Here is a 25,214-nt window from a genome sequence, read left to right on the forward strand (position 1 = left end):
CCAAAGAATTTGTTCCAAAGGACTTTGTATAACCAATGTGTAGGGTTGCCAGATACAATATAGGGCAATATTTGGGACATACATACTTATACTAAAAAATTATTTACTGTTTATCTGAAATTCAAATTCAACTGAGTGCCCTTCTTTTAGGTTTGGGTTTTTGGTTTTTTTTAATTTATTTTAGGTTTTTTTGCTAAATCTGGCAAGACATTTGTGAAACATGGAAAGAAGGAAGAAAAAAGGAAATAGTGAAAACTGGTAAGACTTACAATAAATTCTTGGCTTTCCATTGTTTCTTCTGAAATTATATAGTCAGGTCCAGAAAATAATCAGTGGTCATTCAACAATTTATATCACCTAAAATGAAAAATGACAAAGAATATTCAACCCTGATGAACAGAGTAAGTATCAAATACAATTTTTCCCCCACAAACTCTTGACCAGAGAGAGGCATCTAAGCGTCCTGAGACTATGTAACTATCAAGGCAAACACAGGTATAGGGAATTCCCTGACGCTCCACTGGTTAGGACTCCACGCTTTCACTGACAAGGGCCCGGGTTCAATCCCTGGTCAGGGAACTAAGATCCCACAAGCCATGCAGCACGGCCAAAAAAAACCCACAGGTGTAATCAAATTATCTGCCACTGAGGACACGATAGAATAGTGACACTACACTGTGGAAAAAGAATTTGCCAAGTAAAGAGAAAACCAAGTAAAATATATAAAATAATTAGTAGGCTGCAAACACTTTTCCAGCTGCCATAATATGTATCAGAAAATATGATTCTTCCCTTCCCCTCAAGCTTGATTCTTTACAGAAAAAGCTTCAATTTTTAAAACTTTCTGAGTTGCTACGATCACCACAAGATGGCCCTCTTGCATTTCAAATTTTTCATTTTACATTTTAAAGTCAATATAACACAGTATCTAAGACCAAATATACATTATAATACCTCTCCAAGGAAAAACCTTTCCAATATCATTGCAGTGAGTACTGTAGTTATCCTACGCTATTGGATAAAATTATTACTGCGGACAAATTTGGAAATCTAAAATCAGAGGGTGAATTGAAGAAGTAAGTAGAGATGCCAAAGAAAATTATTATCATTATTATTTTTTTTTTTGCGGTACGCGGGCCTCTCACTGTTGTGGCCTCTCCCGTTGCGGAGCACAGGCTCCGGACGCGCAGGCTCAGCGGCCATGGCTCATGGGCCCAGCCGCTCCGCGTTATGTGGGATCTTCCCGGACCGGGGCACGAACCTGTGTCCCCTGCATCGGCAGGCGGACTCTCAACCACTGCGCCACCAGGGAAACCCCAGGAAAGTTATTTTTAACCACTGCCTTAGGTCCCTGGGCCAACAGCATTAGCATCACATGGGAACCGGTTAGAAATTCAAATTCTTGGGTCTTGACCTATTAAATTATAAAGTCTGGGGTTGGGGCTGGATGGCCTGTAATTTAACAAGCCCTGCAGGTGATAGTGATACAGGCTCAAATTTGAAACCCAGATGGATTCAATAAAGCTATAATTTGCAATTCTGGATTAAATTCATCCTATATACATATAATATATATAAAAACAGGCCACCTACATATTATTTATAAATCACATATATTTGTACTTACTGCGTGCCAGGCCGAGATACTAAATTGAACAAAATACTATTCCTAGTCTCAAGGAATTTTCAGTATAGCAGGGTAATAAACGGTAATTACAATAAAATGTGGCAGGAATAAGCACAGGAGGGGCACCCAACTCGGTCTAGGGCATGAAACAAGGTTCCCTGAAAGACATATCTAAGCTGTAAACTGAAATAATCATTAACCAAGGAAAAATGCCAGGGAAGGTATTTCCAAGTAGGAATCAACATGTCCAAAAGCCTGTGGAAGACACAGCAAGGCATAATCAAGGAACTCTAGTACAATCAAGTGTAAGATAGTGAGTTGTGAGAGATAACACTGAAAAAGTGAGCAATAACAGGATTCAAGGGGCCTTCTGTTTTATGCTAAGTTGTCTGGACTTTCTATAAAGACAGTAGGAGGCCAAGGCAGGATTTTAAGAATAAGATTACATAATGTGACTTGGGTTTTACAAAGATTGCTCTGGCTGCCAAATGGAGAAAGGGTGTGGCAAGGGGTACGCAAATGAGATGTGAATACTTGCCCCACAACACAGTGCACAGGACAGGACCCAGACCTACAGAGGCACTGCGTTTCAGAAACATAACTCCCATATCCGATATCCCTCCCCTGCAGCCCACGGGATTGCTAGATGTCCAACGAATGCCAAGAAGATAACAGAGAGGTCCAGAGAAATACATCATTCACTGCTGCTTTTATAGCAACTTGCTTCTAGCCACTGAATGGGTTAGACATCCTATATATGTAGGTAAGACTACATGGTGTCAAAACATTGCCTGGCACGTGGCAGTTGTTAACATTAAGCCCCTTTAATAACAGCTATTATTTACTCAGTGCAATTATATGCTAGACACTGTTAAAATGCTTTAAATGTTCACACCTTATGGTATAGATACTATTTTTTATATTCATTTTACAAAAAAGGAAACTGAAGTGCATAATAGGTATGTAATCTGCCTAAGATCATGAAGTAAATAAATGGCAGATTCAGAATTCAAAATTAAGTAGTCTAAACTCTGGTGCTCATATTCACAAAAACTACATTATGTGACTATTTGTTGAACACCTACTGTATCAGGCAGGAATGGGACTAGATACTTTACATATAATATTTATCATCTCATAATCCTGAAAAGTAGTTATTACCATCACAATTTACATATTAGAAATTCAGTATTTACTAATTTAGGATTGCTTATATGCTATTTACAAATTGCAAAATAAAATTTCCCATTGTTTTCCTAAATTAGAAATATTACTTGTTTAAAATTTAAAAGGAACTGAGGAGGTCCAAACTCATATATGTGGTAAGTTAGTTTATAGGACTAGACATCGAAAAAAGACTAAGTGGCTCTTAAAATATTTAGAAGAAGCCCTAATTCCCACATTCAAAGGTGAGTCAACACCCCTTTCTTACCATTAAACAGGAAAAACGTTTTTAGCGAAAAGCATCATATATTTCAGTGAGGTGCAAAGATAAAAAGCTTTCTGAAAGTATTCATATATCCATATCTCTAAAACAATTCAAGTGTTGACCCACCTCTAGTGGGTGAAAGCTTAATGTGCAAATAAGTTTTTGGCATGGAGACCCTAGATGTTCTGTGATACTTAAGTACAGAAATATATACATATCTTCACACATACATTATTGTGCTGCTTTATAGATTTATGTATAAAATTCTGTGTTATCACTAAAATGAGATGTTTTCTGTTAAGTACGACGAGATGTTTTTGGTCCTTTTGTTTTAGAACAAGCAGGATCTTTCGAATCCCTAAATGATTCACAGATTTAAGAGTCACGAACCCGATAGCTTATTAAGAAAGCATCCAGTCCAGATAACCAAAAGAAGCTCACATTTCATTTGCCAAAGTTTAATTACCATGATCCTGTGTAACCAAATGACAGTGGAGAATTGACCTTTTGTCAATCCCAAAAACAAAGAGCAAAACCATCTCTGGTTCTCACACGTATGTGGGAACTGCAAAGCAAGGGCTGGGAAAGGCGGTGAAGAGGAGACACCAGTTCTTACAAGTTGTCCGAGAACCCTGTGATCCAATCCTGGTTCCACACGGCTTCCTTACCGGTCCGCTTCTGGCGGAGCAAATTCCTTCGTCCAGTCGCGCCAAAATCAGTGACACCACCTCTCGCTCAAAACTCCAGCCTAACCCTCCTTACTCCCCGGAAACCCCGTGAAACAGCTCACTTCACCCATCTATTGCACAAAACCCATTTTCGAACGTCTCCCGCGAAAACCCGTGACGTCATCCGCTCGCGACCACACCAGATCAAGCTCCAATATTTAGCCCGCCCACCACCGCCCCGGAGAGAACCGCCGTTTTCAAACCGCCAATCAAATTTTTCATCGTCTGCGAGCCTCCGCGGCGGCCGCCTTCTCCGATGCCCCGCCCCGCACGCTGAGGCAGCCCACGCCTGTGACGTAAACGACAGACGCACAGTCGCTGGGCCTGTCTTTTCCGAGGCGTACGGAAGAACGGTGTCGCTCCTCCTATGACGCGAAAACAACTACGACTTTAAGGATCGGGAGACGCGAAGGACTGAAGGACGCAGTCTCTGGCCCTGTATTTTGGGAATTGGACGGAGTAAGTTCTAAGTGGACTATAGGGTCGCCCAGGTTAGGTGAGGTCTGAATTTCTCTCAGTCCTTTTTTATGCAGCCCATTCTATCATCTGTCCTCACCCCGCCCCCTCCCATCAACCGTCAGTTTGCTCGTCGTAGTGCTCTGTGCGCACGCGCAAAAGTCCTCCGGCAGCCCTTGTAGTTCCCAATTTTCAGTGATTGGGGGCGCGTGTTGTCCGGTGTTGGAAGGTTCGGGGCCGTCCAGCGTTTGGCGGCGTCCGTGCGGAAGCACGGGTACCGAGAGAGGCAGTAGTCAAAAGTGAAATTGCTTTACTTCACAGGTTCGAGTTTTGCTGGCTAAAAGATACCGAATGTGAGGACTTGTATTTTAAAATTAAGTCATTTTCTTTCTCAGAACTTTAGTCCTTGTCATTCAGAGAGCTGAAAATCCAGTTATGGAAGGAACAAATAATAAGCGTTAAATAGTGTACCGAGTACGTTAATAGACTTACTTAAGAGAAAACAGATGAGGAGGCAGTTGATTACGGGAGACGTGGTAGTGGAAGGCTAGAAAGAGTAAGATACCATTTAACCTGGGCCTTGAAAATTGTATAGAAGTTTATAAGGCAAGGAAGACGAGAAGACTCATTTAAAGCGAAGGCCCAAGAGACAAGAAAGTTTTTGGGTACTGCTGAATAGTCAGCTGTGACTAGAACAATGGTTCTTAACCTTTTGGGCACACCATTTCCTTTTAAAACATGATTTTAAAGCTGTGGATGAGCCTCCCAGGAAAATGCATGTACATGTGAAAACATTTTGCTACAACTTTTTCTAAGAAAAATTGTGGAAGACGTTGAAATGGCCCATTATATATATATATATATATATATATATATATATTCACACACACATATATGTGGTGTCTTGTCTAGCTCACTGTTCAAGGTTATCTCTGCCTTTCATCGTCATTGAGCTATTTTACAATTGTGTAAGTTGTAGAAAACAATAATGGAAATCAGTCTTGCAATTATTGCCTTGATTAGTATTGCAATCTATTTTAACAAATTCATTTCAACATTCCTGATTGCTTGTACTTGTGCATGTCTAATTTTTGAGTTCTCCTTTGAAAAGGAGTTTTTGAGTAATTCCTTTTAACCAGGAGTTAAAAACTCCTGGTTTTTAACACTTGGCTAGTTCCTTGGTTAATTGCTTAAATAAAATCTTTGACGTGTGATCATTTTATATATGTAGAAGAGTCATGATTTCACCTTTTCTTTAAAATTTATCTTTTGAAAATTTCATGGGATTCACAAGAATTCTTGAAATCCCTCGCAAATTCCATGGGCTTCAGATTAAGGATTTCTGAGTCAGAACATAGAGCACATGGTAACAGGTTGCAAGAAGGTCTACTAAGAGGTAGGCAGTGTGGGAGTCAAGCATACCTGAGCTTACTTACCCAGCTAGCTTTAGCCAAGTCACTTAATCTTTGAGCCTTTGTAAAAAGAAGTTAAAAGAACCTAGAGGGATTATGAGGATTTAGAACAACGTATGTAAAGTAACTGACATTGTTACACGGTAACTTTTATTTGTTTAAAGCCCATGAAACCAGTTCATTCATTTAACAATTTTTTAAAACCACAGATTATGTTACTAGAAGGTGCTGAGGAGTTTCTAATGTTGGAAGTTTTAATGTCAGAGTCAGAAAATTAGATCTGTGTTTTAGACAAGTTACACAGCTTCTGTGAAGGATGGATGACTTATAGAACAATTTATAAACTAGTTCCATACTGTTGTGACAGTAGTTGTGGAAAACAGTGGATGGAGATAAGAGCCATTCCAAAGGTTGAATTGATAGTACTTAATAACAGATTGGTAAATGATAAAATGATAATAAATAATAATGCTTACATATTATTGAGTGTGTGCTATATAGCAGCAATGGGAAATGGTTTATTTATTTTGATTAATTCTTACAACTCTATTATGCAGGTATAATTTTTATTCACATTTTATAGACCATAGAAAGATGAGGTAACTTGCTCAAAATCCATACAGCTAGTAAATAGCTTGCTTGGTTAACTAAGTGGAATATGTCATCCTTAAATAAAATGAGGATGGTGAGAAGAACAGTCATGGGTAAGAAAGATAATAAGTTTGATTTGGAATATATGGAATGACAACACACATATTTGTTATCATAGGACATTGAGAAAGTAAACTATGAAGATCAAAATTGTAACAAAAATACTGCCATGTAACTTCCTGATCTTCTGCAACCATTGTGTAGGGAAGCTAACTTGTACCATAGCTTGTTATTTCCTGTTTAATTCATGTCTTCCCCTAAAGTGAAGGTATATTTGATTATCTATAGAATATATTTTTAAGATTAAAATTTGCAGATGAGTGTTATTCACACTAGGCAAGATTTTCTGAACTTAATTCTCCAAGCCACAAAAAATTCTTTAGGAGAAGGAAAGAAGGAGAGTATCTGGGCTGAGATATGAGAATGATGGGAAAAGTCTGATTTCTGGGAGAATTGTGACTTTCTGTGTTTATGCAGTTCTGTCCGCTATTTCCTTAGATGGTGGCTTTGACGATGCAAAGAAGTGGAGAGCTGGTAGTCTGCCCTCTATAATTTGTAGTTTTTTCAGAAGGAAAGTTAGCGTGGACCCTGCTGTAGTGACAGTCATACCCTACATTTGACCCCCTAACAAAATAACTTGAAATGCTTAACACTTTACAGTTTATTAGATCCTTTTAGATATATTATTTAGCTATTCAACAAATGCTGAGGTTGTGATCAAACTGAAGTCTCTACCTTCATAGTGTTTTATTCTAGTGAGGCAGACAGGCAATAGAATTATAATTCCAGTTAGGGATAAGAGGATACAAGTGTAGAAAGTGGTGACTAAGGGGGCGGGTAGGGTTAAGGTTGGCTGGGAGGGGATATTTTAGATTGGGTGAAAGAGAAAGCCTCTTTGAGAAAGTGACATTTGCAGAGACCTGAATGAACAAGGAAGTAATCCCTGCAGGTGTGGCAGGGAAGCTAGAGAGCAACAGGAGCCTTGAGATGGGAATGGCCTTAGCTTGTTTAAAAAGGAACAAAAAGATGGTATGTTGTGGTTGGAATGAGCACCCTGGAAGAAGTTGCGAGTGATGAAGTTAGAGCGAGATCCCCAGGCCAGATGGAATAGGGCCTGTAGGCCACAGTAAGGATTTTGGATTCTATTCGGAGTGTGATAAGAAACGTGTGGAGGATTTTGTTCAAGAGATTGACATTTTATGTACATATTTAAATGATTATTCCAGCTGCTATCTGGAAAATTGATGATAATGGAAGAAGAGTAGAAGCAAGCAAATGTTAGGATGTGTTTGCAGAAGTTCAGGCAAGACACCGTGATAGCTTGGAACAGGTGGTTATGATGGAAGAAATGAGAAAGATTCATATTCAGTATGTATTTCGAAAAGGTAGAGCTAACAGAAATGCTAATGAATTGGCTATGGGGTGTGAGGAAAGAAGAATTAAGAATTTCAGTGTTTTTGCCCTCTCAGCAATTTTGTCACTGGTGTTTTCTGAGGTGGGGAAAACTAGGCAAAAAATAGGTTTGTTAAAATTAGAGAGTTCAATTTCTGCCAATTTAAGCTTGAGATACGCAAGAAATAAACAAGTGAAGAGGTCAAATGGACAGTTCCATGTTGGAATGGGGAGCTAATGGGAAAAGTCAGGGAAAAGATAGATTTGTGAAACATCAGCATAGAGCCAAGGAGCTTCAAGCCAGACACCCTCTGAAAGGAGGTCTGTGTAGATAAGAAGGGGGCTCAGGACTGAATGCAATCCTAGGCAGCATGTAAAGGTAGAGCGGAGTAGGAGGGTCCGGAAAAGGAAATTGAGAAGAATGCTCCTGGAAGCTAAAGGAAGAAAACGTTTTCAGTGAGGGAGTTACCGACTGTGGATGCTGCTGAGAGGTCCGGTAGACAGTGGAGATAATTGTTTCCAGTTTCATTAGAAAGGTGGAAAGGAAAGCCTGACAGGATGGGTTGGAGTGGGAGTGCGAGGTGAGGACTGTGGTTATGCAGCACTGAATGACACCTGATTGTCTTTCTAATGATTAATTCTGACATATTCCTCCTTTTTTTTTTTTTTTTGCGTTACGAGGGCCTCTCACTGTTGTGGCCTCTCCCGTTGCGGAGCACAGGCTCCGGACGCTCAGGCTCAGCGGCCCTGGCTCACAGGCCCAGCCGCTCCACAGCATGTGGGATCCTCCCGGACCAGGGCACGAACCTGTGTCCCCTGCATCGGCAGGCGGACTCTCAACCACTGCGCCACCAGGGAAGCCCCATATTCCTCCATTTTATGAATTATGCTAGCATCATCTAAATAAATACTTCATTACTTGTATATTTAAAAACTTGGTGCTTAGCCAATCAGCAGAAGCCTATTTTAAAAATACCAGAATACTCTTCTATTGACTTTGGTCAATAGAACCAAAGTCAAAAAGCCTATTTTAAAAATACCAGAATACTCTTCTATTGACTTTGGCATATTTAGTTGGAGATTGAAGTGAAATGCATTAATGGCTTTGTACCCTCTTACCGGATGTCACTTTGAAACACTATTTCTGGTACTGTCTGCAACATCACTGCTGCAGTGACAGATTCTAGCTGACAGTCAGACTCAGGAGACACAAATAGGCTTTAATCTAATACTGTGTTTACTGAGCTTTAAAGGATACAAGGCAGAAGATACAGTGGAGACAGAATCTTCATCTCATCTGGAGTCCTAGCCCCAGCATTTACTCAAATCCACTGCTTCCCCTGCCCTGCCATCTACAGTAGACAAGTATGGCTTCCACAGATAAAGGCAAACGGTGTTTTGGGTCACCTTGATATGTAAAAGCTTTAGCCCTTTTGCCCACCAATCTACTGTGTCATTCTGGTCACAGCCTTAAGGACTGCATACCAGCTAATAGCAGCGCCCAACCCAGTGCGACAGAGGAGACAGATGACTCTCCCCATTTGTCTTAATGCTCCTGTTTCCAAAAAACCATGTTATGGGAGACCGAGATTATTCTTAGGCAAGGCTGCATCACCCCAGGCCTCATGTTAAGCCTATGCTCATCTACTCATTTTTGTGTGCATACCTTTAGTGATTCAACTAAGATGACACAATTCATTCAACAAATTTTTGAATGAGTACTGTGTACCAGGGACTGGGGATTCACCAGTAAGCAAAAGAGACAAAAATCTGATTTCATCAATCTTACATTCTAGGAAGGATAAAGAATAAACAAATGTATAGTAATAGGGTTATGGGAGATCTCACTGAGGTGACATTTGAACAAGACTTAAGCAAGTGAGGAAGCAAGCCATGTTATCTAGGGGATAATTTTAGAAAGAATAGCAAGATTCAAAAATCCCTCAGTTCAGTTTGCCAGCTGAGTTGTAGCTACAGCTAGAAAAGCAGCATGGCTGGAGCGGAGGGAGCAAAGAAGCATGCACAGTGACTTGAGGAATGAGGGGGTTGAAAGTTGCTGACCAAGAAATAAACACTGGGACAGGAAGGTCACCTGAAAAAGAGATGGTGGATTCTGTGACTTATCAGTTGAATTCTGCTTCTAGTAAACAAATTAACATTTTTAAAAATCAAGAATCAATTTTTATTTCATTAGAAGTTGTATTTTAAAATGCAAATAACTTTTTTGAGGTTTTTCAAAATGTTTCAGTTCCTAATGATATACTTTGAGATATAAATGTAGACATAAATTATACTATGATAATCTGGTTCTGCAGTTTAAGACATAAAATCCTGAAGCTGTGCTCCATAACATAGGAGGTAAATTATTTTTAAAGTAAAAACAAGGCCAAATGAGAAGTGAACGAGAAAGAACTAAAAAAAAAAAAAAAACCACTCAAGAAGGCCAATGAAAGTTTCCTCAGCTGATGGTGAAAAATGAAGTGTTCCCCTGAAGTTTGTTCTCTGGCAGTCAAATTTGAGTCCATTTCCCTTCAATCAAAGGCTAAACTAAACATTTTTTCCGTATTACTAATTACTTGTACTGAGTTGATATTTACCTTTTCCCAGTTGACAGGAATGGAAACTGGAAGTGGAAATCAAGAAAAAGCACTGGAAGAGGAAAGCACTGAAAAGAAAAAAGAAGTAGAAAAAAAGAAAAGGTCTCGGGTAAAACAGGTGCTTGCAGATATTGCAAAGCAGGTGGACTTCTGGTTTGGAGATGCAAATCTTCACAAGGATAGATTTCTTCGAGAGCAGATAGAAAAATCTAGAGATGGATGTAAGTTTGCTTCAGTGTATAATTGAACTAGTTTTAAGAGGTGTATCTACTTCTAAGATAGTGTATGTAATTCTATAATGTAGTGTATATATAGCATCAACTCCACTACGCTTGTGTAATGTGTATAATTTTACGAGAACTATTGTAGGCCACTTTTTATATAGCCTTTATATTTTTACAGTTAAAGACTCACTAGGTAGCAACTTCAAAGCAGATGAACATTTACCCACGCACGTTTATTTGAGAATGCATAGAGGTATGTGCAGGATTCAGACAGAAAGGCATTTTACCTAGTCTGCATTTCAAAACACCTTTGACTAGTTTTGAAGGGAAGTTGTATCAATTTTCTGTTATGAATGTATAACTGTGACCAGTAAGGCTGTGTCTAACTTAAGGGGCAGATTTAATTCATCCCAAGTACCATTTTATCCTGCTGGTTTATATTTTTAATGTTTTCTTTTTCTTTTTCTTTTTAATGTTTATATTTTTAATGTTTTCTTTTTAATTATATTTATTCACTTTAACTTTGTTTTCATTAGATGTTGATATATCACTTCTCGTGTCATTCAACAAAATGAAAAAATTGACCACTGATGGAAAGTTAATAGCCAGAGCACTGAAAAATTCAGCTGTTGTAGAGGTAAGAATTGTTACAACTTATTATGTCACATTATATTGTATTAGTGTATTAACCTTATTTACTGTTTTAAAGCTGGATTTAGAAGGCACCCGAATCAGGAGAAAAAAGCCTCTGGGTGAAAGACCAAAGGATGAGGATGAGCGGACTGTGTATGTGGTGAGCCATTTTTCTGGAAAAGCTCAGAAGTGTTGTCCCCAAAAAAACAAAAGAAACATTTTAATATTCAGTTAAGTAAAACTTTATTTTAAGATTTAACATTTTATTTAATATTGCTTCTAATTTATCATAGGAATTACTTCCCAAAAATGTTAATCACAGCTGGATTGAAAGGGTATTTGGGAAATGTGGCAATGTTGTTTATATAAGTATACCACATTATAAGTCTACTGGAGATCCAAAGGGATTTGCCTTTGTGGAATTTGAGACAAAAGAACAAGCAGCAAAAGCTATTGAGGTAGGTCCAGAACCTAAAACAAAGGAAAAGAAAATAACCAACTGTTTTAAATAGTAACAAAATTTTATTTCATTTCAGTTTCTTAATAACCCACCGGAGGAAGCACCAAGAAAACCTGGTGTATTTCCCAAGACAGTGAAAAACAAGCCCATTCCTGCCCTTAGAGTAGCTGGTGAGTTATTAAATATTTTTAAAGTAGATGTAGTTGAAGTAAAATAATAAATAATAAAAAGATAAAATTGTTACAGAAGAAAAGAAAAAGAAAAAGAAGAAGAAAGGCCGAATGAAGAAAGAAGACAGTATCCAGACCAAAGAGTCAAATATGGACCCAAGCAAGGAAAGCATCTGTAAAAAAAGGTCGAGGACCACATCTGAGGGCTCTGAAGTAGAGGTTACTGAAGCCCAAAAGCCACCCACAAAGAAGAAGAAAAAACGAGAAAGAACTGAAGTATCCAGCTTACCTTTAGGCAAAACAGGGAAGAGAAAGAGAAGTAGCTCTGAAGATGCAGATTACCTAACTCCCAAATCAAAACTTAAAAAAGTGGCTCAGAAAGACATTAAAAAAGCTTCAGAAGTTTGTAAAGAAAACAAAGGTATTTCTAACTTTAAGCTTACGATTAGATAAATAAGGTTCTTTTTTTCTTAACTCACGACTTTATTTTTTAATTTAGAATTAGAAGTCTCTACTGAAGAGGAAAAAGACACTGGAGATATAAAAGATGGATCCCTCTTGAAAGCAAAAAGAAAGCATAAGAAAAAACATAAAGAGAGGCATAAAATGGGAGAAGAGGTTATACCATTACGAGTACTATCAAAGTAAGTCAGCGGTACAAATTATATTGTTGGCATTTGACACACTCCATCACCATTGCTAAAGTGCAATTCCAATTTGTATTGAACAGAGTTGCATATTAGCAACAGTAATGGCCTGAAGCCATGATCTGCAAACAAGTTGCTTTAACACGATTGGGGTTTAAAAAGGAACCACCACACTAAAACATGGAAGCACTTATTTTTTATCAAGTCACAGCAAGTGCCTCCATGTTAAAGTAGAGGGTGTTCCTTAATAGATTTAGAAGCACAGCTTTAATGTATCATAGACCGGCCATTCAGTTAAGTACTCCTGAAGTCTTCTTGAAGTTAAAATGAAAAAGGAAGACTTACCATCACTAAAACATGGAAGCACTTACTTTTTTAGTTTCAAAGCAAGTACATCCACGTTTAAGTGGTGGGGAGCCCAGTCTTGGGAAGAAAAATAAAAATCATGAATGTCCTTTGACCTGTAAAGGAAATTTAGAAAATAATCTGGGATCAGAACAAACGCGTCAGTTTGGACCTGTCCGACAAAGATATATGAAGTTAAATTAAGTAAAATTTCATTGTAAGGATTATATATTTTTATCCTTTATTCAAAATTTAACAAGCAATGCTGTATTTTCATTATTTTATTTTCAGAGCTGCACTAGTAGCCAGTTTCAACAGTTTAATCCTATAAAAATAGATCTGAATCCTTGAAAGTGTCGGTTTGGGGACACCTCCACTGAAACATGGAAGCACTTACTTTTGTTTTACACAGCAGGTACCCCCATGTTAAAGCAAAGGGGATCCCCTTGGCTTCTGTAAATTAGAAAGGTTGCCATCTCGAATCCGGAGGCATAATTTGGATTCACTTCTACTAAAACATGGAAGCACTTACTATTTTAAAAGTCACAGAAAGTACTTCCATGTTAAAGTTAAAGGGAGTCCATCTACTCAAGGGGTGAGAGATAAGTAGAAGAAAGCAAATGGCATACCTTTTAGAAGAGAGTTTTTCTTAACCTTCCTGGATTATTTTCCAAAGAATCCAGTTTTCCTCTTGGAGGGTTAAAAGGCAAGGACTTTGGGTACTTCTATTTATACTATTCTTAACTCCTGAATTCCTTTTGCCTTTTTATCTCAGAGAATCATTACAAGAGCCCTTTGTTATTCTAATGTATCAGCTCTCAGGGAATGTATGGTCCTGGGTGGGTCTGGATACTTTTTTTTTTTTTTGAAGTATACAGATGTCAATGTTAACAGCTAAAACCATTACCACAGATATTCTCCTCTTTAAAAAAAAAAAAAAAATCCCCTATCTGCTTGTTTGATGGCATAGATTAGGGTAACAATGAGTACTCCTGCAGAGCCAGGCGAGGCATTGTGTTTCTATCTGGAGGAGCTCTAGCTGTTTGAAGAAACATCTTACACGTTAAATGTATGTAAATAAATTGCTTCCATGGGGTGTTTTTTTCTTCTTAGAAATTCCTTTTGACTCAAGTAAATACTAAGGAATGTTGTCTCTCAAATTGGAAGCAGTTTAACAAATCTTTAAATTTTAATTTCTCATTTTTTCCCCAAAGTTGACTGACTTTTCTAGTAAATGTTACTAGTTAATTAATTCAATACTTTTAGTTTCATCAATTCAGATATTTGAAACATACTCAAGAATTGAATCATCAAATATAAAACATTTAATCTGAATGTTGGGGCAAAGGGAACTCCCCTTTGTTTGCCAGATGGACTTAGAACTCAGGAAATAATTTGAGTGTAAGTGTTTAAAGAAAGAAAGGTTGGGAGGAGGAGTGATTGTAAGTCACTGAATGTCTGTATTAGATACTTACTTTTTATTTAATGATCTATTGTCACTATTTTAAAACTACAGTGTTTTTTCATTATAGGACCCAATGGCTGGATTTGAAAAAAGAGTATTTAGCACTGCAAAAAGCTAGCATGGCTTCTTTAAAAAAAACAATATCCCAAATAAAATTAGAGTCAGAAATGGAAACAAACCATGGAGTACCTACTAAGTCCGAAATGAAAAATGAAAAAAGTAAGCATCACTGTGATAGTTTTTGTATCATTATATTGTACTTACACTAAATGTACTTTCTGAGTTATTATATGATAAACTTTAGTTTTAAAAACTTGATTATACAATGCTTGTTATTAGAAAAATTACTGATTTGTCAAGTTGTCCTGACGTGATTTATTCTTAACATAAGAATATTTGAAGGGGTCATTTTAAACAATCTTTTTTAATCATATAAGTTTTCTCTACAGTTTTCATTATTAATCAAATTTAGTAATGAGTGCCTAGTTTGAGTTGAGCAGGTTTATAGAAACAAAGATGATAATTTCTCACCTGACATGTTACTCCTTGGTATTAACCACAAGCAGGAACAAATTAAAACAAGATTTTTGTGAAATCTTCAATATTAGGATATATTTTAAATTCCTGTAAGTTGAAAATATAAATTTCACATTTGAATTGTAATTTATATACAATATTCTTATATATTATCCTATGCCTGTTTATTTCTTCACTTAGTAAAGCACTTTGTTACTTGGTTCATTGTAAAGGAGCTTTTTTTTTTTATTAAGGTTTTACAAGTGCTCTTCTAATGGTAAAAGTTTGCATTTACAATAATAAAGGTTTTTGTATTTTACTTCATGCTGATCTGCAATAAATAGTATAACTTACAACATGATGACTTTATGAGTAAATTTAATTATTTAAATCAGGCTGAGAAATCATTATTGTTATTCTAAAGTGGGCCTCCTAAGGGTTAAATTATTAAGTGTAAGAGATTTATTTCTGGTCTTCTTCTTTTCAAACAGCAGACAGTGAAGAGGGTGGTCCCCAGGAGAAGGTTAATGCAGCAGGACCACAGTTTGTGAGTGGTGTGATTGTGAAGATCATTAGCGCTGAGCCTTTACCTGGCAGGAAACAAGTCAGGGTAATGCTTTTGTATCCCCAGGATAGTTGTTTCTCTTTCCTCTAAAAAACTCCCCCATGTGAAGGTGTTTTGAATGTGGAAAATGAAGCAAATCAAATTAGAATTTGTTCTCTTGTGATAAACTGATTACTGGTTTTGATTCCATAATAACCCTTAAGTTTGACATGAAGCAAATTCTAAAGACTGAAATTCCTCACTGGATCAAATTTACAGTGAATATAGTTTAATCCATTTATAGGAAAAGAGCAATTTGTACTTATTTTTATTGGTGCCCTTAATGGTGGTTGTATAGTTGGATAAGGAAACCATACTATAGTTATTATAACTAATAGGGTAGATAAAGTAAAATGTTTTCCAGTATTCATTTTTTAGGGGACTTCCTCTGTTTTCAGAAAAACCTAGAGAAACTAGATTTTAGGAAAATACTTAGTGCTAAAACTTTTTTAAATATTTAATCAACATTAGAGTTGGTTTGAAATAATTTTTAAAATAAAATTGTAATTATCTGCCGTTGTCTGGTTTGGAGCAAACTAGAGAATTTGTAATTTGTTTTCATTAGAGCTCTTAGCTTTCAATAGATTCCTAAAAGATTCTGTGACTTAAAACAAGTCAGAACGATTTCGGAATAAAAGGGATAATAGGCATATTTTTCACTTACCATGGGCTTAGTTTATTTTTGTCTGTTAATGAATCCTCTTGGGAATAGAAATTTTTTTTCCTGAAAGGCACGGGTTTTTTTGGAGAAAAGAGCCTTTAAATTTTTTATTTTTAAAAATTTTTGGTATTTTTAATCCATGCTGATTATTTAAAAAATTTGAAACAATTACAGAAAAGTGTGAACTATTTTCCAAAGCTCCAAAACTTTTACATGCATATGCAAATAAATCTTTATTTCTACACAATTTACACTTTAAATTGCTATTCATATGGTACTAGTCTTCTTTTTTCACTTTATAAAGTTATCTTTTACAGCATTTTGTACCAGCACAGCAATATTCCTTTCTTATTCACATATTCCTTTGAGTGGGAGTACCATATTTTATTTACTTTTAAACCTTGTCACCCATTTAGGTAAGACGCTTTCTTTTTAAACTATAACATGTTCTGTAACGTAGCAAATATATTTAAAATTCTTATACTGACATCAGCACCATGTAGTATATTGTTTTGCTTTTGCATAGACTCTTAGCAGTCACATTTTTTGACTCGCATAACCATTAAGGTTGCTCATTGTAACCATCTGTAAGCACTCTTCATCTGAAACCCTATCCCCTAAAATCCTGTAGCTGTCACTAACACAAAATTTAGATTCTCATTACAGTATTAAACCTGGTCAATCCCAAATTGGTATTACCAGCTTGCATTTCAAGTTTGGTCACAGTATAGACTTTCAAATAAGAAGGATAAAAAATTGAGGATGTAAATGCTGCTGTGGTTAGTCAGATTGAAAAAGATTTAACAGAAAAATTACACAAAGTTTGTTATTTGGAATGACTGACATAGGTTTAATTATATTTATCAAATAGCTTTTATTATCTAAATGGTAATTATGTCAATTATAGATTCTTCATTTATGATCACCAAAATCGTAAAATAACTGCATTAACCAAGTTAGTAATTACTTACATTTTGCTGGAACAAAAACTGAGCTACGATTGTTACTGCTGTCTGTGACTTGCCCATGTGATTACCAGGTTAATTTGTCATTCTAAGAAGGGTTTTAAATCCGGAGATTAGCCTGACATTATAATGGATATTTAGTAAATATCTTTTGAATTGTAGTAATCTAATCTGTCTGATAAATCAATTATAAAACTCTAACTACTACCAATGAACACATTAAAATTTCATCACTTCATACCATAGTTTCTTGCTTTGTGTCTAAATTTAATACTGAATAGATAGAGAAATGGGAAGAATTAGCAGGTATATTTCTCTCCAGTTCTCTTAATTTTTTTTTCATTGAATTAGCATACATTTATTAAGAGCCTATTTGTGATAGGCAGTGTTTTAAGTGTTGGTATGAATTAAGATATAGTCCCTGGCTTGTACATAAGCACAGGTTTTTACTACTTTATAAACTTTTCTTATGAAAAAATATTTCCAGGTATTGCTCAGTTCTTTTTGTAATTCATACTTTAAAAATCCAATGTCTAAAAGTAATCTAGGTAATTCTCTGGCAGTTCACTAGTTAGGACTCCGCGCTCTCACTGCTGAGGGCCCGGGTTCAATCCCTAGTCGGGGAACTAAGATCCCACAAGCTGCATGGCGGGGCCAAAGAAAATAATAAATGTTTTAAAATAAATAAATAAAAGTAATCTAAATTAGTTGTGCCTTGAAATTTTGGGTTAAAACTAAAGGAGGTGAGGTGGGTAAGGCTTTTTTCCCCCAGTTGGGAACCTTCAGTTATTTCTTTAGCTTTATGAATGGAAGTTGATGAATTAAGAATTAGTGTAACATTCCTGCATAATTGCATTGCGTACACTCTAGAACCTGCTGTGAAAAAAAAAAAAAGACTAGGAATGCAGGAATCTTGTTAATTTGCCCTCACAGCAGGCCGTATAGGTAAAACTTTTCCTTGCTGTGTGACTCAACTTGTTTAGAAGAGGTTGCTTAGGTGTTTTTATCAGAGAATAAAAGCTCTTGAGCTATCTGTATTCCCATAGACTACTTGGGAACTACTTTGTATGTTCCTTGAAATGTTTTTCATTACATATATTTTAAGTCATAAGTGTTTTGGTACAGGTAAGTGCAAACACACCTTCCTTCATCCCTTTTCGATTTTGTTTGTTTTTAATTTTACTCTTTAACTACACCCAGACTTGGAAACCTTCTTCTGAATTTGGAGTTGTATTTGTACATTCCGCTCTACAAATCTCTTTTCCTTATGCAATATTCCCATGCCAGTTAAGATTTTAAGGATGCTGTTGAAGGAAGGAAAGTTATTATTAGAGTTGATGTTAAATTGGTTCTCAGCTTTGTCCAAGTCACTTTTTAAGAGCATTCGTTTTGGGGGCTTTTTTTCTTTCTCGTTTTCTGTTTTTTTGTGGGTTTTTTTTTGGTTTTTGGCCGCACTGTGTGGCTTATGGGATCTTAGCTCTCCGACCAGGGATTGAACCTGGGCCCTCAGCAGAGAGAGCACAGAGTCCTAACCACCGGACCTCCAGGAAATTCCCCATTTGTATATATTTAGAAGAAATGTTTGATATAGGATAGTTTCTCCTCATTTTAAATGACATATGGCTCAATTTTATAATAGATTCTAGTACAGCCATTGGAATAATTTTAAAATTATATTGAAACATTTTTATTATTTACTTTAAGCCTTTCTAAACTCTAACGCAGGATACTTTGGCAGTAATCTCAGAAGTTGTTTATGTTGATTTGCTGGAAGGAGATACAGAATGCCATGCTAGATTTAAAACTCCTGACGATGCTCAAGCGGTAATAAATGCATATACGGAAATTAAAAAGAAACACTGCTGGAAACTAGAGATTCTTTCTGGTAAAACTTTATAGAACATTCTTTTTCAACAATTCTTATTGTGGGGTGATTGTTCTATAATTTCTGAGTTTGGCTAATGAAACTACGTTGTTGGGTTTTTTTGGTACTATAATATGCATAAAGTAGCATTAATAAAATGAGACTATTCCGGTTCGGTTGTTGACAATATAAAGCCTTGAATATGTTTCTTCATCTGTATCCTTATGATCAGCATTTTCGTGGGGTTTTTTGTTCTGTTTTTTTTAAGGTGACCATGAACAGAGGTATTGGCAGAAGATTTTGGTAGATAGGCAGGCCAAACTTAATCAGCCTCGTGAAAAGAAAAGAGGCACTGAGAAGGTAATCAATTCATTTTTTTTTTTATTCCTCTAGATTTTGAAATATACGAAATTAGAGTTATTTTCCACACAAGGGTATATAAGTTTATCTTTTTTAAAAAAGAAAATAGTGATGTAATTTAAATTTCTGGCTGCTTTCATTTATGGCTTTGTGGTGAATGATTATTTAAAGATTGTCTTAATGGTAAAAAACACAATGTATTTAGATTGTACTTTTTAAAAATATGAGCCTCCACAGATAAGATTGAGAGACTATGCATAACATTCCCTGTAGCAACGGTAAGCTTTATTCCTTTTTCTCTAGGTTAGCTGACAAGTGAAAGAAACAAACTTAAATAAGTACATTAAATAATTTAAAACAAGCCTCTCTTTCAATAATTTTATTTTAAATGACACTAAATTTATCAGATATTTATTGTTACTAGTAAGCTGTCTAGTTTATTCTTTTAAAACATTATTATACATGTAAAGGTTAGAACATCTTAAAGTGCTTAGAATAAAATAGGGCACATAATAACTGTGCCCTATTATGTGCACATAATAATAGTAATATTACTAGTATAAATTTTTTAATGTATATTGTAAAAATTGGTAAAATACGGAACGATGTACATACATCCTTTTATGATTGATTAGCACTTGAAAGGTCATACTTCCTATGTTCTAGGTTTGTTGCTTTAGGGTCCTATTTATAAAATTCTTTGTTGTTTATTTTTTAATTGGAAAATTAAGTTTTTTCATCAGCGTTAGATAGCCTAGGATTCATTGGAATTTAAGATGATTTAGGAGGAGGTTTTCTACTGGTCATTGTTAATTCTGTGAATGTGGACTAAATTTGCTGAGATGGGGAGGCCTCCCTTCTTAAGGACTCTTTCAGGTCCATAAGGTGTTAATTTCAAAGCCTGCTTGAGAGTATTTAAATGTTAATAAAATCATTAATCCAGAACTGACAACTGAAATGAAATCATTTTGTTAAATAATGCTTATCCTTCTAATTGGTGTGAAATTTCATTTAAATTGTATATATTTTTAAAACTAGAAATCAGAAAGTTTATTTTTCAGAAAGATTCCATCTCCACAAATTAAATTTGAGACAAGGAAATAAACACTGACTTAGGGAATTTTATAAATTGGGTTGGAAAGCAGTGAGTAGTTCTATCATTGGGAGAGTTCTCATTTACCTCTTACACCATCAGGTTTATCATACACATGATTTGTGTGATAAACCTCTGAAAGTATAGACTCCTAGCTAAAGCTATGGATATAACTAGTTTGCTCATTTCATGAAATGAAAAGAAGGTACCACACAGAGAAGCTTCTCAGAGGAGAGGGGGTTAGACCGTAATTTAGTTTACTTCTTTCTTAATTCATTTAATTAATATTTTTGGTGCCAGTTTGTGTTAGCCACTGTTCTAGGAACTGAGTATATAGCTGTGAGTAACAAAGTCCCCTTCTTTGTTGAGGCTTAGAGGTAATATATTAATAAGTCAGATGATGACATGTGCTGTACAGAAAACTCAAAAGTATAATGGGATACATGAGATGAGATTGTCTGGGAAGTTCTATCTGCAAAGGTGACAGTAGAGGAGACCTTAGGGAAGTGAGCAAGCAAGTCAGAAAAATTTAGATGTACACGGCTTCCCTGGTGGCGCAGTGGTTGAGAGTCCGCCTGCCGATGCAGGGGACACGGGTTCGTGCCCTGGTCCGGGAAGATCCCACATGCCGCGGAGCAGCTAGGCCCATGAGCCATGGCCGCTGAGCCTGCGCGTCCGGAGCCTGTGCTCCGCAACGGGAGAGGCCACAACAGTGAGAGGCCCATGTACGGCAAAAAAAAAAAAAAAAAAAAATGTAGATGCACAGCTTTCCAGTCGGAGGCAACAGAAAGTGCAGAGGCCTTGGGACTTCCTTGGTGGTCCAGTGGTAAAGAATCTGCCTTCCGATGCAGGGTACAAGGGTTTGATCCCTGGTCGGAGAACTAAGATCGCACATGCCATGGGGCAACTAAGCCGGTGTGCCACAACTACTGAGCCCGCCGCCTCAACTAGAGGGCCCGAGTACCACAGACTACAGAGCCCATGCGCTGTGGAGCCTGCATGCCACAACTAGAGAGAAAAAAACCCGCAAGCCACAACTAGAGAGAAGCCCGCGTGCCGCAACTAAGAACTGACACAGCCAAAAATATAAATAAATAAAAATATTTTAAAAAAAAAGAAAGTGCAGAGGTCTTGAAAGGAGATTGTGAGACTAGCTGGAGTACTGGAAGCAAGCATGTTAGTAATGGAAATTAAGTATTTTAGAAAAAATTAGCAGCCAAAAGTATAGCATAAATACCTCACTGACATGCCAGCCTACCGTTTCCACAGTAACATTATACTTGGTCCATAATTGAGTGAAAAAAAAGCACTAAAAAAAATCCTGGTTCTTATTTTCACATTGTGGAGGAGAAGGCTACTGGGGAAACTTTCCTGAGCTCTGGTCAGTTTACACAGAATTAAAAGACAAAAGAATTGGTAGAAATATTTTATTTTCTATGTATGATATTTTTACCCATAAAAATCAAGTACAGATAAGTTAAATTAAGACCTCTGACAAAAGATCAGTAAGATGAAGGAAAGATCTGCCAAAAGGGGTCTGATTCATTCTACCCAGACCAAATCTTTGTAGTGTACCCTATCGCTTTGAGCACGTTGGTAAAATTAGATAACAGGTACTGGAGACACAGTAAGGCTTTTCTCATTTCTCTTTAGTTTTTAAAACATATTTGAATTTTTTAATTTTTTTTTTGAATTTTTTAATGTTTTTATCAAAATGTTCTTTCCTTTACAAAGTACTGATAGGTTAGATATTAAGCAGGTATAGGTGGAATTCATAAAATCTGTGAAGAGCATATCGGTGTGACAGTTTTAAACACTTACATTTTGACTCACTTCACTGATTAAAAGGCTTTTAGTTTAATCTGAAAGTGATTTCCTGCCAGTGGCCACTTATCACCAGTTTAAATAAACTATTTTAATGAATACTCATTAGAATCTGTGTTTTCAAGAGAATAAAATTTTCATTTCCTCCAAAGCTAAGTAAGATACCTTAAGATTTTTATCAAGAAAACTTCTGGAATATAAAGATATTTTAAATGTTCTTCTGCATTCCACATAATTTCATTTGCCTTCTTTAAAATTTTCAAGTATTTATGTAAGAGTGTAATTAATAAGTACTCTTAATAGCAGTTTCTTATTTGGAATATTTTTTAAATTTGTAAGCAAACCTTTGTGTAGCACTCAGCCCAAAATATGCTGTCTCATTCAAATAATATATGAATTTTCAAGCACAATATAATTATTAAAGACCACACATCATTTAAGAAGTGTCTTGATAATTAATACTCAAGCCCAAAGGGCTATAAAACAACAAATGTTGGTCCTTAAGCCTCCTAAAATGTCAAAAAAATTACGAGCATGGAATGTTTTTTTTTTTTGTAATTTTATATTGTAGCATAATTGATTAACAATGTTGTGTTACTTTCAGGTGTAGAGCAAAGTGATTCAGTTATACATATACATGTATCTATTCTTTTTTCAAATTCTTTTCCCATTTCGTTTATTACAGAATATTGAGGAGTGTTCCCTGTGCTGTATAGTAGGTCCTTGTTGGTGGAATGGTTATTTTTAATTGAAAATTTTTTTAGTAATCTGGAACTAAAATGAGAGGATTTTAGGTAATTCAAAGGTTTAGTATCTATTTAATAAGCCATAATCTAGACACTTCTCTCTGTAACTGATTTGATGTAAGCTTAATTATCTCATTTGTTTTCTTCTTCCCCTTTTTAAGAAGTTTTATTCAAGCTAATAGTTATGAGATTTTTCTAGTCATAATTATCTTTCTCTTTTTACGTATCCAGTACATTCTAATTTCTGATTTCTTTCTCTGTAGTTAATCACCAAAGCCGAAAAGATCAGACTCGAAAAGACTCAACAAGCAAGTAAACACATTAGATTTTCTGAATATGATTGAAAAAAACATTTTGGTTCACCTCTTAAGATTTCACTGGATGCTAGAGCTATTCTTAGGGAATTCTTTTTTTTTTTTTTTTTACGATAGTAATGTGTAATGAATGTTTTTCTAAAACCTACATTTAATTAAAAGAAATAGTTTTGTTCCTTAATTTGTAAACAAGATGTTTGTCCAGAGACAATTACACTGTATACCACAGTTTTTTCATTAAACATTGTATTTGTTGAAATTATCAGATATAAATTAACCTCAAAGTGATTTAGAAAATAAATGTGTTTTGAACATTATATTTTTTTCCAAACATTATCATTAATTTTGCTGTTTTGTATTACAAAAACAATAACATTTTTGCAAAAATAATAGTACTACATAAATAGTTTAGGAAACAATGTTTAACAGAGAACTCTCACTGTAGTTATTATTTTGTAGCTTGCTTTTTCCATTTGAAACATCTTAAATACTTTTTCATGTTGATTTACGCAGAGACGTATATGTTGATATTTCATTCTGCTTATTGCACTTTGCCTATCTGAGCTTCCACTGAGCAGACCATATGAACTGTTTCCAATTAAAATGTTAAGTGAGTTTGTTTTCATAAATGAAGCTAATAAACATTTTATTTTGGTTAGACAAACATTTTGTTTTGGTTAGATGCTGTGAACACAGAAAAAAAAAAATCTAGGAATCAGCCTTAGGCATAACCGAAGTCTGTCATTTTATTCGGGAAAATCACAGAATGGTATGTTGAAGGCCTTCCCAGAACTGAACCTGAAGGGCATGTATGTGACTGGCATGTTAATCTCTCACCAGGTATCAGGAAAGTACTCTGGACAGCCCTGGGGTTCATTTTCTTGGGTTATAAACCCATTTTTAGTTCCATCAGCGTTGTCCAGCAGTGAAGGACTAATTTTGCTGTCCCTTCTATGCATTGTGGGAAGCAAAGGATCAAGAATCTATTCACTCCTATGGGCCAGAAATTTGAGGAAATTGGCTGCATCACTGGTTGGGATGGCAACAGCTTATCAGTACCAAAAATAGGTATGCTGGGGCTTCCCTGGTGGCGCAGTGGTTAAGAATCTGCCTGCCAATGCAGGGGACACGGGTTCAAGCCCTGGTCCGGGAAGATCCCACATGCCGTGGAGCAACTAAGCCCATGCACCACAACTACTGAGTCTGTGCTCTAGAGCCCGCAAGCCACAACTACTGAGCCCACGCACCACAACTGCTGAAGCCTGTGTGCCTGGAGCCTGTGCTCTGCAACAAGAGAAGCCACGACAATGAGAAGCCCACGCATTGCAACGAAGAGTAGCCCCTGTTCGCCGCAACTAGAGAAACCCCGCACGCAGCATCAAAGACCCAACGCAGCCAGAAGTAAAGACAAACAAATAAATTTATTAAAAAAAAAAAAAAGGTATACTGACAGGTTGCCACTGACTCACTAGTTTTTCTCTCCCCATGAAGGAAAGCTAGCATACACACTCGTGAAGGAAAAGAATGATCAATTAATAGTTGCTAAACCCTTTTGTGAGGATTGTGAGTAAATAATGCTCCAGTTGATCTAGAATAATCAAAAGTAGGTGTATGTCTCAAGAATTGAGTTAATCTCAAGGAAGACTGTCATAAGGTGACTTCGAAGAGGTTATCAGATAAAATTTCAAAACTTCTCCTCTTGGCAGTCTTTAAAACAAGAGAAGCAATCATTCAACAAATATCTGTGTTTAGACACTCTTGCCCTCGTGGTGCTTATGTTTCAGTAGTAGATAGAGAAAATAAACAAAAATAAGTAAAAATCACACAGTTGGTTAGATAAGTCCTAGGGACACAGGGAAAAAGGTGGAGAAGGAGAAAACCCTATTCATTCATTCTTCCATTTATTCTTTTTTTTTTTTTTTTTGCAGTACGCGGGCTTCTCACTGCTGTGGCCCCTCCCGTCGCGGAGCACAGGCTCCGGACGCGCAGGCTCAGCGGCCATGGCTCACGGGTCCAGCCACTCCGCGGCAC

The 25,214-nt window shown here is 36.3% G+C and overlaps 2 protein-coding genes across 5 annotated transcripts in view; one reads left to right on the forward strand and one right to left on the reverse strand.

Annotated features, from left to right (window-relative positions):
• Positions 1-3,895, reverse strand: part of ZGRF1 (zinc finger GRF-type containing 1) — a 70,727-nt gene extending 66,832 nt beyond the window's left edge. Inside the window, 2 exon segments of the mRNA XM_049708966.1 lie at positions 270-357; positions 3,673-3,895. Of these exon segments, the coding sequence (XP_049564923.1) occupies positions 270-290 (21 nt within the window). The 5' untranslated portion in view covers positions 291-357; positions 3,673-3,895.
• Positions 3,896-4,083: 188 nt separating this feature from the next.
• Positions 4,084-23,500, forward strand: LARP7 (La ribonucleoprotein 7, transcriptional regulator). Of its 4 annotated transcripts, none has more exons than XM_049708968.1 (13): positions 4,084-4,243; positions 10,303-10,513; positions 11,053-11,153; positions 11,226-11,309; positions 11,443-11,607; positions 11,686-11,779; positions 11,856-12,200; positions 12,279-12,423; positions 14,304-14,455; positions 15,244-15,362; positions 18,708-18,867; positions 19,115-19,206; positions 23,133-23,500. In XM_049708968.1, exons 2-13 carry the CDS (start codon positions 10,312-10,314, stop codon positions 23,211-23,213), a joined length of 1,740 nt encoding a protein of 579 aa, XP_049564925.1. In that variant the 5' UTR covers positions 4,084-4,243; positions 10,303-10,311; the 3' UTR covers positions 23,214-23,500. The 4 variants fall into 4 exon arrangements, with proteins under 4 accessions (XP_049564925.1, XP_049564926.1, XP_049564924.1 ...); XM_049708969.1 differs by having other exon boundaries at positions 11,859-12,200; XM_049708967.1 differs by having other exon boundaries at positions 11,053-11,309.
• The last annotated feature ends 1,714 nt before the right edge of the window (positions 23,501-25,214 follow it).

The sequence above is a fragment of the Orcinus orca genome, chromosome 4 (genome assembly GCF_937001465.1).
Source record: "Orcinus orca chromosome 4, mOrcOrc1.1, whole genome shotgun sequence".
Classification (NCBI taxonomy): domain Eukaryota; kingdom Metazoa; phylum Chordata; class Mammalia; order Artiodactyla; family Delphinidae; genus Orcinus; species Orcinus orca.

Coding starts and splice junctions, on each gene's coding strand:
- LARP7 (XM_049708967.1), top strand. CDS start 10,312: ATGGAAACTGGAAGTGGAAATCAAGAAAAAGCACTGGAAGAGGAAAGC. Junction 11,310..11,442: donor ATGAGCGGACTGTGTATGTG/GTGAGCCATTTT, acceptor AATTTATCATAG/GAATTACTTCCCAAAAATGT. Junction 19,207..23,132: donor AGAAAAGAGGCACTGAGAAG/GTAATCAATTCA, acceptor CTTTCTCTGTAG/TTAATCACCAAAGCCGAAAA.